Source organism: Linepithema humile, chromosome 2, assembly GCF_040581485.1.
Source record: "Linepithema humile isolate Giens D197 chromosome 2, Lhum_UNIL_v1.0, whole genome shotgun sequence".
NCBI lineage: Eukaryota > Metazoa > Arthropoda > Insecta > Hymenoptera > Formicidae > Linepithema > Linepithema humile.
Genome location: NC_090129.1, coordinates 10,888,516 through 10,905,866, shown reverse-complemented (window position 1 = coordinate 10,905,866; position 17,351 = coordinate 10,888,516). Strand labels below are relative to the sequence as shown.

At 28.0% G+C, this 17,351-nt stretch overlaps 2 protein-coding genes across 2 annotated transcripts; both read left to right on the top strand.

The window, feature by feature from the left end:
• The first annotated feature begins 11,620 nt into the window (after positions 1-11,620).
• On the top strand, positions 11,621-13,824 carry LOC136997929 (juvenile hormone acid O-methyltransferase-like). The gene is made up of 5 exons (XM_067349359.1): positions 11,621-12,553; positions 12,642-12,813; positions 13,099-13,231; positions 13,307-13,454; positions 13,586-13,824. Exons 1-5 carry the CDS (start codon positions 12,367-12,369, stop codon positions 13,774-13,776), a joined length of 831 nt encoding a protein of 276 aa, XP_067205460.1. The 5' UTR covers positions 11,621-12,366; the 3' UTR covers positions 13,777-13,824.
• Positions 13,825-13,953: 129 nt separating this feature from the next.
• LOC136997926 (uncharacterized) lies at positions 13,954-16,371 on the top strand. Its single transcript, XM_067349354.1, has 4 exons — positions 13,954-14,817; positions 14,932-15,109; positions 15,183-15,587; positions 16,024-16,371. The coding sequence occupies exons 1-4, from the start codon at positions 14,580-14,582 to the stop codon at positions 16,094-16,096; spliced, it is 894 nt and encodes a 297-aa protein (XP_067205455.1). The 5' UTR covers positions 13,954-14,579; the 3' UTR covers positions 16,097-16,371.
• The last annotated feature ends 980 nt before the right edge of the window (positions 16,372-17,351 follow it).

The following is a 17,351-nucleotide window of genomic DNA, read 5'->3' as shown; positions in this document are numbered from 1 at the left end:
AAAAAACTATTAAAAGTGCTATTGGAACTCTTAGTATTTTTTTTAATTCGTACACAGGGAGAATTTTCTCTTATAATTTATACTTTAAAAATCATGATAATCGTGGGACAATTTGGAAAGAATTTTATAAGAATTTTTATGATTAATATTTATCACAATAAAAAATAAAAATATCTATCACAATAAAATATAAAATATGTTTAATTAATTTTACTATGTAGTTTATATAGTAAAGTTAATCAAACATGTGTATGGATTTTCAGGATAAAGTCTAAGAGAAAATTCTCTCAGTGTAGAGCGTTTTGCCAATTCTGTAGACACTAGAATTATGTGAAGCAGAGCAGAATGCAAGTTGTAATCGTTATCTCATGTATTGAAATACTATACGATATTTTACGGAAAACGTGCTCAAACATTTTATACATATTATTATTTAATTATTAATTTATATTTGTTATTATTTATTATTATTTTCATTATTTATTATTTTGTACTATCGGTTATCGAGTCTTTTGGCGCGGCGCGGTAAGACGCGGGAACGACGACGTAACCATGGGCAGTGGCGCGCTGCCTTCCCCTTACCGCGCGCCGACGGCCTATAATGGTACACACTGGGCCGTCCTACGGCTCAGGCGGCTCGAGCGCTTCTCGCGGCGCGCTCTTATTCGCCTGACTTTAACATTAAATATCTCTGTTATTATTGCAAATATCGCAAAATGGTATTAGACTTTTTTGTTCGTCTCGATCTCCTCTATCACCTCACGAGAGTTGTTAAGGGTGCTTTGGGACACCCTGTATACTTCATAAGATAGTTTATTCATCGATTTCTTACAATATTAAAAATAAAGTACTATCCCATAATTATACAATTTAGAACAAAATGATACTATTTTGCTATGCATGCAGATGGTTGTCGCTGTCTGTTTGGCGTTTTGTGGGATCCGAAGTATTAAACAAAAGTCAAGCATCTTCGATGGTATCAACTTGTTATAAGAAGTAACTTTTATTCTATGTATGTAGTAGTTCCTAAGAAATATAACGTATTTGCATAAATATTTAAGACAAAAGGAAATGTACAAACTCTACAATAGTGATAACACATCCTGTATAAGTTATTAAGACAGTATCTAACAAACAATTAATTTTGAATTAATCGAATCTTAAAAAAATATTTTTTATAAACATTAAAAATAATTTTTATATTATATTTACCGTCTATTGCATTACTATATATCCTTTCATATATCCATAGACGAATTATCAGGCACGCAACATCATTGATTTTTCATTTAACACTTTTTGTTTTCTTCTTTTCTGTTACTTTCTTCATTGAAAATTTCCGAGATTATTATATGTTACTGTTACATGAAATTTTCATATATTTTTATAGAATTTTTAAAGAAAATAAATGAGTAAACATAAATGAGTAAACATAAATGAGTAAAAATGAGTAAAAAAAAACAAAAAAAGGACTAAAGAAAGGGGAAATAATAAGAAGAAAACAGAAGTAAAGTGCGTTTGCAGTTACTTAGAGTTTATTAGTGTCGTCATACCAATAATAATATAATAGTTCCTTTAATCAAAGATGAAAAGGTTTCAAGCTTAACATAGGGCGGTATTCATAGTCCGTTTTTCAAGATCGTCTTAAGTGCTGACTTATATTCGCACAGATTGTGTCTGAAGAAGAGAGCAAATATAAGTCCCTACTTAAGACAATCTTGAATATAAGAACGGACTATGAATACCGGCTATAGCGGATGAAGTAAGGTTGACGGTTGGCAGTCTTTGAAAACGTTTGCAAGTATAAGTACTACAGTTTCACACATTAGATGAACACAGTGGAATGCTTATCTATATGATTATTCCAAGTTTTTTAAACGACACAAAGCTAAGGAAACGGATCAAATGTTTTGATATGTTAATACTGTGTACACGCTGTGATACGAGTCGCTAAATTCATATCATTATTTTTAATAATCGCCATTACTTTCCGAAAATGGACAAAATTTAGATAAAAACGAGCAAGCGAAAAGTAATTGCAACATACATCTATCATACAACTGGTAAGTAAACGGCGTGGAAGTCATTTTCATGAATTGAGGTAGATACCATCTCTAGTTGAGACAATTAATCTCTTACGCATAGTTTAATACTTGCGTCTGCGTTTATTTAGCAACTGCGTTTTAAAAAAACATAAATTCTACAATCATTCAGTAACAATTATTTATAGCTAATATATTTATTTTTCGATGTATTGAACAAATCGATTTTAATCTGGGAAACTGATTACTCGATTCTTATTCTTCTCAACACAGTTTTTTCTCTCATTATAATATTTGAAAGTATAAAAAAGGGAATAAAAATTATTATTTGCATGTGATGGTATTTTATCACGTATTTCTATATGTGATAAACAGTGTGTAACAATTTTCTTACCTTGCTTATAGTATAGTTTATAATTTTATAAATATATTTTTTATAAATTCAATAAATTTATCTATGCGTTATCTTCTGTTAATTAATCACGTATATAATGTAAGATAAGATAATATAATGTAAGATTTAACTATATTCTGGTCGTATATTCATCTATCATTCCTGTCTGTAGTTGACATATCAGTTCTTTTAGATTTATTGATATAATTTCCAATAATAATTGATTTTTGTTTTTTTGAACATTGCTACTTTCGTGTTTTAATAATTTAAACGTATAAAACAAAAGTTAAAATAGTTATTTATATGTAATATTATAACACGAACATCTATATATGATAACCCTGTGTCTAGCCACCTGTGTCTGTGTTGTTGCTGCCACGTTGCCGAAAACAAAAGGCATTAGTTTTCAGCAAATTTAGAACAAGGTATGTGAGTCATTTGCCTCTGGTATGATATCACATGAATTCAGCATGTGTTGCTGTCAAGTTGCTATGCGTTTGCTGTCAATGATTTATCGCTGTACATAAAGAGCAAAATGACAGCAAGTTGCCAACAACACATGCCGAGTCATAAATTTTAGCAAAAATTCAACAGCTTGTCGAAAACGGTTAAATATATTTTTTGCACCCTTACTCTTTTTAAACATATAAAATAATAAGTAAATAAATTCTTCTTTTTGTTATCAACAGAAAAAAAATTTACTTATTTATTATTTTACATATCTATTATATATATATATACCTTGCTGCAAATTTTTATAGGTAGAAACCGAAGCTGTGTTAATTTGCCACAAGTATCGTCGATGTATCGCCTATTTATTTATTAAATTGCACACACTCGCAAGAACACACATACACACATACACAAAGATAGGACATTTTCGACATTTTATTTTGGTTACAAGCCACAATTAACATATTTAATCAGTTTTTAACAAATTAATATATTTAAATAGTTTTTAACAAATATATGACAAAAGCACAGACATCATTATCTTTTTCTATCACCGTCATGTTGCTCTTATGTTGTCGAAAATGAATGACAAAGCAAAATGTTTTCCATGATAAGAAGTCATTTTGTTGGCAACAAAATGAGCAACAGTTGCTCTCCGATTGCTCTGAATCTGCTGACACGAAATGTTTCAAATCTGCCCTCGTGTTGTTGAATACGTATGACTATGCATTACGTTTTTAGCAATTATATAGCAACTAGTCGAAAATTCATGCTCAGCATTAAGTTGCATGATTTTGCAAAATATGCTTGGCTATCAGGGAAGTAGTGTTTAATAATATTACTATCTTGTGTCTAACACAATTTACCCACACAGCTAAATTAAACCTAGCCACTTTGTAAACAAACAAATGCACTTATATGTGCAAAAATTGTCAGAAACAATCTATGTATTATAATTTTTACGCATATTATACACATTATAATACAAAATGCTAGTAAGAAAAAATGCGTTCTCAAGGCAGATTCTATGAGATTTGTCAGTTATTTAAGATTTATTTGAAACTTTAAGAAATAAATTTATCCAATGTCAGGCAATATCTCAAAGTTTAAAAAAAGTTCTTTTTGTATGTAGTTATTAAATTAATTTTTATTTAATAACACACTTACTCGATAGTTTTCATAGGTTAATCAGTCAAAAATGAGTACCCGTCATAAGACATGCATCGTAATTCTGTTCATCGCTATGACAAGCATTTTTGCTCTCCAATGTCCAACGAACAAGGAGTGTCAATGTATATTACGGAATTTGACATTTGATATAAATTGTACAATAAATAATAATAACAATGTCGAAATATCTATTGACAACGAGACTGCTTCAATAAATGTACGTATTCATCAAATCATGAGCATTTTATATTGATGTATACACATATCGCACACCCGCAAAAAAATGATACAAGTTAAAAATGTCAAATTGTTCTGGAGAGAGGAAAGAAGAAATTGCGTTAATAATAACGTTTCCTTTTAATAATATTATAAATTAGTCTTTATCTCAAATTCTGTTACAAATTATAAATCGTCTGAAACAAAGTTGACTTTACGGAAAATAATTTCACATGTCTATACATGGTTAAACAATAATTTTAAAAATTATTTACTTACGGCGGAATTAAACATATCGGACTCACGGAAAGTATTTAAATTCAACTTCTACCACTTTCTTTGATTGAAGACCGACATATTTAGAACACAATCTGTACATCAAACTAAATTCGAAAAATTTTGATTTGTGTTACTTTCCTTGAGGATGTGCGAGATATAATTTTAAAACTTTGTGTACTCACAATCAATATTACTATAAAAATCTAAACCAAAAGCTATAAAATTAAAAAATGATTAATATAGATAAAAATTAATTCTTTGCTATATTATACAATTAAAAAATATTAAAAGATATCGAATATTAAAAAATATTAAACTTTTCATGATTACGATATTCATGTTTTTATATTTAATAATATTTTTCGTAGAGCAAAGTATTTTTTTAAAAAATTTTCTATTTCATCTTTCTTTAAAAAGTTTTTCAATGTCTTACTTAGAACTACTTATTTACAAAATTATTTATTTTACTTCTACATACTATTAAAAAATAATTTTGTATAAAATTCATGGAAAGTTTCACAAATAAACGTTTCTTCTTTTTTCTTTTAACTTTTAGATAATTAAATCAAATTTACATAAATATGTTTTTCACATAGATTACCTGTATCAACTCAGCGGACTTGTCAAATTTTAATCTCGACATATAGAATATTATGTTGCATAATACTTCTTGGGCTTCTGACTACCTGATGGTGTTCAAAGAGTGCAATTTACTTAAGAACATCGAATTGATTGACATTGCGCGAATGCCAAAAGCTACAGATATTAAGAAATTAATTTTTTCATCATACAAAAACTTGAACTCGACCTTGAAAAAATATCATCTAAACGGTTTCGAAAATTTAAAATCTCTGAGAATAGAGAGCTACAACATACACCATGTGGACAAAGATCTGTTAGCCAATTCGCAAAAATTACAGACCCTTTACATAACAAACACCAACTTAAAATCTTTGGCCGTTGAATTTTTTGATTTTACCCCCGAATTAAATTGGCTCTATTTGAGGAATAACAGTTTGAGACGGATAGAATCCACCACATTTGATAAGCTGACAAATTTAATACATCTGGATCTACGTAAGAATTATTTAACTGAGTTCCCAGCGGGCATTTTCGACAAACTTGTCGCTCTGAGACACCTCGATGTGTCAATGAATGACTTATCCAGTTTACCAGAAAATATATTCGCAAAGCTGGAAAACCTTAACAATCTTTTTCTAGAAGGGAACAATTTTACAAATCTGCCAAAAGATCTTCTACAAAACAATACAAAATTGGCAAGAGTTTACTTAAATGACAACTAGAGAAATTTGACTTTATTGGATGGATTTTTTAGCAATTTAACGAAAGTGAAACATTTGAAACTGATGAACAATGGACTAATCACTTTACCGAAAGATCTCTTTTGGGGATCATCGTCGCTGGAAGAGATTGTATTGAGTAACAATTACCTCCAATCTTTGCCCGTAAAAATATTTCGAGATTTGTCATACTTAGAAATATTGGAATTGGATTCTAATTATCTAGAAGCTTTACCGGATAATATTTTCAACGATACCGGTTTATTAAATATATTGAATTTATCAAATAATTGCATTACTACCATTTCTGAGTATGTTTAAATTGCTTTTATTACATAATTGATAATAATTGCTTACATGCTTTATAACTTTATTGATACAAAAATCTTTTTTTTCAGTACACTATTTCGTGATTTAATCTGGTTGGAACAACTAAATATGGAACGAAATCATCTAAAAACTATTCCCGATTATAGTTTTCTTCTTTTTAAAAGCGTGAAAATTATTAACTTGTCTCACAATTATCTTACATTATCTAAATGGTCCAAGGCATTTACCACACCGTTTTACAGTAAACTAAAAGAATTATATTTAGTTAACAATAGCATTTCCGAAATATTGGATGATTGGATAACTAATCACGATCTTCAGACATTGGATCTCAGCTATAACAACATATCTACTATAAAAGTAAGTATTTAAAACAGCACCTCGAAAAGTGATATATACAGAGTGTTCTAAAGTTAAACGATTAAACATCACTAGTTTAATACCAATAAATCATTAATAAATAGAAATAAAAAAAAATGTTATATAAATATAGGTTCTGTTATCGTGAATCGTTTAAATGATTTTGGGGGTGGTTTTTCGGGTATAAGGGTATCTTCCGACGCATGTATTGGATCGGTCTTTTTTGTATGTCATGTGAGGGCCTCAGAACTTCCTCCCTGCAAAAGAACAAAAGCGACAAACCATTTTTTTTAAATTGCTGCAGGAATGTTCCAAGCTTCAACCAGCTCGGAAAATTTCATTTTTCATGGTCTTTTTTCAATTTTTCCATACTTTCTCCGGTGTCTAGAGGAAAACAAACTTTACCACGTGATTCTACGGTATGAAATCTATAAGAAACCATTTGTAGTTTTGGTTCCACACCATGAGCCAAAATTGACCTATATTTAACATCCTTCTTTACCGTGTACTGATATAATGAACTAATTTTAAAACTGACATAGATTCGCTCAATCATCGAAACTGATTACCTTCGATGATTTCAAATAATAAACGAAGCAACAATAAACTTATTAGATAAACATTGCTAACCTACTTTCACCTCGTAATACATTATCAGCGAAATTGTTATTAATAATGAATCAGTTATTTCTAATCATAGAACATACTGACAAAGTTTAATTTAACTTTGTAACACCTTGTATATTAGATATATAAAATTGATTTTGTAAATGATGAATGTATGACAATACCGTTTTTTTTTCTAATTTTAGACAAGTGATTTATTGTTTTCATCGCACAACGTTCTAGTGAATTTGACTCATAATAAAATACAACATATCCTTTTACACGATGCCAAAAATATCACAAAAAAACTCGAACAAAATATACAAACAAAAACTGATCGCAACATTAGAGTATTAGTAGAAAATAATCCGTTAAGTTGTGACTGTGACGTGTACGATTTTCTACGTTATTACGAAGGCGATATGCGTAACGTTCAAAATTATTTTCAGATAGAATTAAACAATTTAATTTGTCATAGTCCGAAAGAATTGAAAAAAGTACGGTTGTATTCTAGAAATTTAACCTGTAAAATACAAAACACAGATTCCATTACTATATGCCCCGAAAAGTGCGATTTCTTTTTGAAGCCTTATGATAAAGCTTTCATATTTGACTGTTCTCATAAAAACTTAACTAATGTGCCAAACAATATAACAGAACCTAACATTCAGTTTATTCAAAATTTAACAAAATCGGTTAACACAATTTCGCAATTTTATTTGAATTTCTCCTATAATCGGTTAACACAAATGCGAGACTTGGAAAAATTAGAACTCAGATTAGCGAATAAACTTTTTTTATCTCACAACAACATATCTACTATTTCCGAAAATAAATTATCGGAGATCACAAAGATGCGTAATTTAATTGTATTTTATATAAGAATAATTTATACAAAAAGAAATTAACGAAACTGTTAGAAACGTACTACGAAAACAAATTCGAAATGTCTAATTAATAAAATTTAACAAATTAATTTTAAATTTTTTTCACAAATAACTATATATAATAATCTATAAAATATATGTATATATGTATATATGTATATATGGTAGAAATATAAAATTATAAAAATTATTTATCCTTAAAAGTATTATAAAAGAATGTTAAACTTTACTATTAAAATTGAATCATATTGAACATACACACATTTCAGGATTTGGAGCTACACAATAACAATTTATCAAGAATACATCCTGATGTGCTGAGATTTTGGAACAACTCTGCCAATTTAACTCATTTGACGTTACATGAAAATCCTTGGGAATGCGACTGTGATGCTAGAAATATTTATAAATTTATTCATTCAGAATCCGGAATAATCAAAATGCCCGAAGTTTATAAAGTAATATCCCGAGTCGAAATTTAGCACCTATATTGAACCTTAATCTTTTATTTTGAGGTAGGCATAAGAGAGTCAAAGTAGGTGTTATGCATTGTATCGTATGTATATAATAGCACCTACTTTGGCGCTACAATATGTCCGAAATTTCCCTTTTTCCTGCTAAAGCTTCAAAGTAGGGTTTAGTTAAAACCCTCCGTTGACCCGCTTTAGACCCTGAAAATATATAGATTCCTTTTTGCCAGCACTACTTTTATGATATTATCAAGAAATTCTAATGATTGCAAATGTTCACAATAAAGAAAAATACTAACTATAATTTTGATTAACGATAATTTTTAATAGCATACAATTTAAAAATATCATTAATCAATACCATTTAGTTGAATTTTATTATCTTTTGAAAATTTGTAATTATTAGAAATTTCTTGATAATATCAAAATATAATATCAAAATTCAACTATTGAGTATTAATTTCTAATATTTTTAAAAATTCTATGTTATTAAAAATTATCATCAATTAAAATTATATAGTTAGTAATTTTTTTTATTATTGTGAAGATTTTTGCAATCATTAGAATTTCTTGATAATATCATAAAACTAGTGCTGAAAATCCATATACCTTTGTGATTATATTAAAAATATTAAATTAAGATATTAAATATAAAATAAGATACTAAAAACATTACATAATATTTATTGAATTAAATATTATTTATTAAGTATATGTAATACATATAGTTAAGAGTATATTATTAAGTATAGTTAACATGCGTTAAAACAAGTTCAGACAGAAATATTTATACAGAAAAAGGTCCAAATTAAGACTGAAACGTTTGATAATATTGTATCACTTAATAAAGCAATAATCAAAATACAACCACATTATGCATATTGCTCGTATAGTTTTTCATTCTTATTTGAATTTTAACGAGTACATCTAAAATAGTTAACATTTAATAAAAAAATTAATTTAAAAAAATTTTTTTGCGCTGAATCTTTTTCAGATATCATATCACTATTTTGAAGAAGAAAACGGAAAGGTATCAATATTAATGAAAGTTGGAAATGCAACGAATCAAATATTTTCCTTTATGATTAAACATTATAATAATTTTTATAGGTCGAATTTATCTAGTATATATATATACTAGATAAAAGTTCGAGGTTTAATGGAGGAGTTCTCGCAGTAATACAATCTATTTTGTGAGGCTCTATAGGTTTAAAGTAGTATTTCAACATCAAATTATAGGAGATCAAGTTTTAAAAGAGGAGTTCTAGGTTCTAATTCCGTAAAAATAGGTTCATATAGGCTGTATGAGCATTAAAAGAGACGCTAAATTTCGACTCGGGAAATCACAGGAATTAGCAGAAACCGTCAGTAAAACACTCATTGACTTGGATATTGACATATCTAATTGTAGAGGCCAATCTTATGATAATGCTGCTAATATGTCTGGTGCTTATTCGGGACTTCAGATAAGAATCAAAGAACTAAATCCTTTAGCTGAGTATGTACCATGTGCTGCCCATTCTTTAAATCTCGTAGGAACCTGTGCCGCAAGTTGTTGTACTGAAGCAACAAATTTTTTCGGTGTCCTCCAGGAACTTTTTAATTTTTTCTCGGCATCCACACACCGGTGGGAAATATTACAATCATATATGAAAGCCAAACTAACACTGAAGCGACTGTCAACAACACGATGGTCTGCTAGAGATGACGCTTGCCGAAGTTTGAATGAATCTTGGTTGGAGATTATTGAAGCTTTATCCTTCATTGAAAATAACGCAGCAAAAAAAAATATAACCAGAAGTGAAGCAAAGGGATTACGAATTTGTTTAGAACGATTGGAAACCGCGTTTATGGCTATATTTTGGGGTACTTTGCTTTCAAGATTAAACGCATCAAGTAAGAAACTACAAAGTATAAATATTGATATCTTCATTGTTTTAGAATTGTATAAGTCTCTTATTAATTTCGTCCAAAGGATTAGAAACGACTTTGATGAATTTGAGAACAAAGCGAAATTATTGTCAAATGAGCAGAAATACGAAAGATGTAAATCTCGAATAAAGAAAAGAAAATTGCAACTTGATGAATCACGAGATGGCGATGCTGATGAAACGTTCAGCAGCAGAGATCGTTTTCGAATTGAAACATTCCTCGTAATTTTAGATAGTTTACGAACTGAATTAGAAAAACGGTGTTCTGGGTATGAAATTATATATGATAGATTCATTGTGCTCATCAAATTAAGAGAGTTGAGTTCAGCAGAAATAAGAGAACATGCTATCCGCGTCTGTGAAGGCTTTCCAGATGATATTGAACTCAGTATTGTTGAAGAATTCTTACATTTGCGTGAACAATTACTCTTGCCTGAAAATATATCCGTGTCAGTGCAAGATATATGCACATGGATGCATAAAAATGACTTATGCAATGTATATCCGAATGTGAATATTGCAGCAAGAATATTTAGAACTAAAGCATCCTCAAACTGTACGGCTGAACGTTCATTTTCGTGCTTACGACGAATAAAAAATTACTTGCGATCTACAATGTCAGAAGATAGATTAAACGCGTTGGCACTTCTGTCAATTGAGTCCGAAATAATGTCAAGAATATCTTTTGATGACATTATTCATTCGTTTGCTAAAATAAAAAAGCAAGGCGACATTTTGTTTAAACTTTGATATACTTTTTTAACAAGAAAATTGTTTTGTTAATGTAGTTCCTGATTTCCAAAGATTAGTTTAAGATTAGTTTAAGATTTAAGCTGATTATTTTATATTTCAAAAAAAAATTTTAAAAATCAATGCAGTGTGTTATTTATTATTATTCAAAGAATCCTATATATAAGATACCTGTTCTTATTTTATTATCTATTTCTTATTTAATTAATAAAAAAATTCCCTCTTGCTCCACTGTCATTAAGAAGCGGCAAATTTGATTCAGCCTAGGGGCGGCAGAAACCTAAATGCGTCCCTGGATAAAAGACACCGCGAACCCAAAGATATCACGGCTTGAAGCTATGCGGCAATAACAATAAATCAAAAATGTTTATTCAGAGTCGATTTGTATATAATATACTTTCGGTATAATTGATGTCGTGCACGACTGATTTTAGCGCTTATACAACAAAAATCGATGGCCGAAACGTTTCATCATATCTACTTATAAGCGTTTGATCATATCTATAAGCGTTAATGATTATATTTATAAGCGTTAATGTAAAATAAATGATTAAGCACTGAGATCCAGCTACGGCTCTATTTGCTTTATATTATTTGTCTTATTATAAAATAATAGAAGAGCCCTCAACTCTTATTGATTATTGTTATTTATTGAATAAAAGAAATATTTTTTATTAAAAATATTGTGCATATTGATATTAATTCCTTTTAAAATAGTGATGTTGTTAATGAATTTTTTAATACTACTTATGACTACAAAATGTTTAAGTTATAATTATTTAAATTACAAAAAAAAAACGGAAAAGAAAAGAAAAACTGATACGCTGCATCAAAACAATTATTATAAAAACATATTATACAAACGGAAATGTCGAAATATTTACCAATCGATCAATAAGCATAACTAGGCCAGCAGTCTGAGACGTTTTGCTTTCAATGGCAAATGTGAGTTAGTGAAATTTTCAAATCGTTATCAGTACATCAGAAAATAGCATCAAGGTTTTGCATTAGATAACAGATAACATATCTTATGCAATAAAGATAATTGATATGAAGAACCAAAAAACCGACCTATATAAGGAGTTGCAGAGAATACTGCGATGCATTACATTGAATATACAGAAACACTGACCGAGTTGTGAAGCAAATTAAAGTTGCAATTGTTAAAGTTGTAAATATGGTAAACCCAAGGGATTATGCTTCATCTGACAATATTCAAAGATACAATGTATCACGTTTAATTGATGAACTTGCTGATGATTTAAAGAAAATTTCCGGAAAATGTATGGATATCGGTTGTGGACCGGGAGATGTAACGAATGACATTCTTTTGTCATCTCTTGACCCAAATGCAGTAATAATTGGTAAGTAAACAAATAAATTGTTTATATATAACTACAAATTATCGTGCATTATTACTTATTGTTAATCCGATTATTGTATATCATGCAGGTACGGATATTTCACAAAGCATGATCGAATATGCAAATATGACATATAGCGATGAGAAACGACTTAGATTCGAAGTATTAGATATCCAAACTAAAAATTTGCCTGAGAAATATGTATCGGAATTTGACCACATTTTTTCATTCCACACTTTGAATTGGTGCAAAAACATTCGGTAAGTAAGATTATTAAGCACATATAAATTAATAAATTTCTTATAAAAATATAATTTTTTTCTTATAGGAAAATTTGGTATTTATTGAATGAAAAATTGCTATTAACAAAATTTAAAACTGGTTTAAATAAATAATTTCTGTGTAATTTTTAATTTGAAATAATTGGTTTTAATAACGTCTTTTGCTTGATTAGACATAATAATATGAACACAATTTTAATTTACAAATATTATAATAAATGTATACTTCAAAAATTATTTACATTTATCTTCTTTATTTAACAGACAAGCGTTTGAAAACATTTATCGCATGCTTCGACCTGGTGGAACTATGCTTACATTATTTTTAGCATCTCATAATACATATAATGTTTTTGAATTAATGGCACAAGATAAAGACTTTGCATCGTACAAGGAAGTAATCATTATATATATGTAATGTATTTGTTTCTAATTTTTCAACTACAAGTTACTAATTATTATTTTTACGTAGGACGTAAAAAGGTGTATTTCACCATATTTTTATTCAAAAAATCCTCGCGAAGAAGTAAAAGAGTTACTTAAAAATATTGGATTTGAAATTTGCCATTGCAGTCATCGAGAAGCGACATTTTTCGCTAAAAATTCAAACAAGTTTTTATGTAAGTCTTATTAAGAACTTATTAAAGTTATAAATTTTATACATAATTATCATCCGTGTTATAAATCTTTTGCATTATTTATATATTGATACATTAAAAATTTTAATTTTAATTATTGATTACTTTAACAGCTGGGATAATGTCCATACTCACATTTTTGGATAAGATGCCGCATGATCTCGCAAAAGAATTCAAGGATAATTTCGCACGTGAATATATGAAAAGGGAGATTAGCTGTACATCAATATGTGATAATCAAGAGCAAAAATTTGTATTAAATATATTGAAAATGGTGATAGTTTATGCACGAAAAGTTATATAATATTGCGTATATATGTATCCTCATAAAAAACCTTTTCAAAAAATTGTACTTTCAAAAATATATTATATTAAAAAAAAGTTTTTCTCACAAAAAACCTTTCCAAAAAAAGTTGTATATATTATAAAAAACTTTCCAAAAAGATTGTATTTTTCCAAAAATATATTATAAAAAAATCTTTTTAAAAAAATTGTATATATTATAAAAAACCTTTCCAAAAAATTGTACTTGCAGATAAGTAATGTCAAAATTCTTTGCGAGAAAAAGCCCTATTATATATAGCTGTGGGCCTAAGCAGAATGGCTGTCTTATAATTTTAAGACAGCCTTAAGTCTTTGTCTCGAAGTGACGCACAATACTGTCTTGTGTCTCGAGTCTTAAACGTATATACACCGTGTCACGCTGCAAAAAGTACGTGTGATAAACGAATATATATAAAAAGGAACTAAATATATACACAACTACTAATAAAAGGTAAATATTTCATAAACATTTATAATATAATATATTTAAATCTGTTAAATATGTAATAACAATTTTATGTATTGCAATGTATTTCAATAAATGAATATAACCTAACTTTTTTATAAAAAGGATTTATTAAAGGTTATACTTATTTATAAATCAAATTTTTGATCCAATATTATATGTTTAAACTTAATTGTATGTTTAATTATTATATAATTATCTAATCAAAATTATCTTGTTATTTAAATTGTATTACATGGATTGACAAATTAAATCTATATATCCATAGTATCTAGTACATTAGTATACTTTTTTGTTAATTGTTTCAGTCAATTAAAATGAAAGATCATGAATATTGCGAATCTAACATATGTGAATCATATGTATACAATCAAGAGATATCAAATGAACAAGAAAATATTGCTATAGAAGAAAAAAATGGTGATGCTTTTCTCATTGAATTATACAGAGAACGCCTATTTTTATACAATAAAAGACATAATGATTTTAAAGACAGAATAATTAAAGATAACGCTTGGAATGAAATGTCTAAAATTATGCTAAATAAAAATTATGGTAAGTTACAAATGTTATTTTTTCTAATAATATATTTTTTATCACATTTTATTGCTAATTTATATGATAGATAAGTAAATATGATAATAGATTTAAGTATCTCAAAATTTTCAGGTAATTTTTATACACCTGAATACTGCCAAACTAGATGTACATCTCTAAGAAATCAATACAATCGTGAGAAACGAATCTTGAATGGTCAATATAAAAGTGGAAGTGCTGCTTCAACTCACAAAACTTTTGTATTTTTTTCCCAATTGTCATTTCTTGACAATTATGTCAGACAGCGAAGGTTTGTAGTTATTATTGCTTAAAAATTTTCTTTTAATAGTATAATATATACTTATATATTTTTATATTTTCAGAACGCATAGTAATATAAAAGCGATTGAAACTTCATCTTCTACATCATCTTCGGAGTTATCAGTCAATATTCCAAAATCTAATGAAGTATTTCATAAAATATCAAGCAATTCTGAAAAAGAAGATAATTCTAATAATGAGGAGAAAAACAAAAAAAATATTCTTAAAAAATTAGATACAAAACCTGTGAAATACAAGAAACGCAAAATAGATGAAACGAAAGAATTTGAAAAAATGTTTTCATCAGTTACACAAAAACTTGTCAATGTTTTGGATAACAAATATGAAAATGAAGATGAAGCATTTAGTCAGTTTATTATTGCTCACTTGTCAAATCTTCCACAAACTGAAAAAAATATCAGGAAGAAAATGATAACAGATGCTTTATTTGCTTCATTACAAAAAACGTAATATGTCTGTTATATATTTAACGCGTGATTTTTCTTTTTATATTTATTATTGAAACATTCATTTTACACAAAAGTTTTTCATTTTTTTATATTATCAATAATAATATCAAAAATATTATAAAGATTTTGAGTTTAAAAAATATATATATATAATGTTCAATTATATATATTTTAAATAAAACGTATAATTTTATTATTCAAGATGTTAAAAAAATGCTTTGTATTTCAAATACTTATTGTGCAATTTTTAAAATGTGTAAAATGTAAAATATGTGCAATTCTAAAGTGTATATCCTTACTTTTATTTTCAATACTTAAACATATATTTTTTGTTCATTACATTAATGTATATTTTATTCATTGCATAATTAATAAAAACTTTATTTGTAATTATTTTTTATTTATGTAAATATTGATTTATTATTACACACAGATCAACATCAAGGCTCTCTTGCAAATGTAATTTTCTGATTGAAACATTATGCTATATGATTAAACATGGATAAATAATGAAAATTTTAACATTAATGATAAGCTAATAATAAATAATAAACAATACATTAAAAAAGTAAGTAATAATTTTAATAATTTTTATTGATACTTTGCTTAATAATTAAATTTTCTTATTCTTATAAATTATATATATATACAGGGTGATTCAAAATAACCGTATGTCCTTAAAGGGACATATTTCTGAGCGTATTCTAAAACAACTTTTCCTTTGGCAAAAGTTTGTGCGGAGCTTAATTTTTAAATTATAAAAGAAAATAGCGTATCGTGAGTTGAGTACAAGAAACAAGCAGGGGCGCCGCAACTCACCGCTACACACGGGTGTTTACGTGAGGCGCCTGCTACAATCAGCTGACACTCACGATACACAATTACTCGAAAAACACGTGTTTCTTTTTTCGAGTAATTTTCACGCATTAAGTGATTAGTAGTGATCGTTAAATAAATTCCTCGTTTTATCGATGAAGTGAGTGAACAGAGTATGTGAATGTGTTGTGTTTTGAAACGTGAAACGTGAACCATAAGAAAGTGGAAAAGCTTTTACTCGATATGGATCTGTCTCATCGCGGGAGAAAGAGAGAGAGAGAAAGAGAGATGCGTATACGTATTTGTGTATCGTGAGTGTCAGCTGATTGTAGCAGGCGCCTCACGTAAACACTCGCGTGTAACGGTGAGTTGCAACGCCCCTGCTTGTTTCTTGTACTCGACTCACGATACGCTAACTATTTTCTTTTATAACTTGAAAATTAAGTTCTGCACAAACTTTTGCCAAAGGAAAAGTTGTCTCAGAATACGCTCAGGAATATGCCCCTTTAAGGACATACGATTATTTTGAATCACCCTGTAGATACAAATTAATTCTTTGCTATATTATACAATTCAAAAATATTAAAAAATATCGAATATTAAAAAATATTAAACTTTTCATGATTACGATATTCATGTTTTTATATTTAATAATATCTTTCGTAGAGCAAAGTATTAAATTTTTTATTCCATCTTTCTTTAAAAAGTTCTTCAATGTCTTACTTAGAACTACTTATTTACAAAATTATTTATTTTACATACTATTAAAAAATAATTTTGTATAAAATTCATGGAAAGTTTCACAAATAAACGTTTCTTCTTTTTTCTTTTAACTTTTTTTAAAATTTTTTATTCCATCTTTCTTTAAAAAGTTCTTCAATGTCTTACTTAGAACTACTTATTTACAAAATTATTTATTTTACATACTATTAAAAAATAATTTTG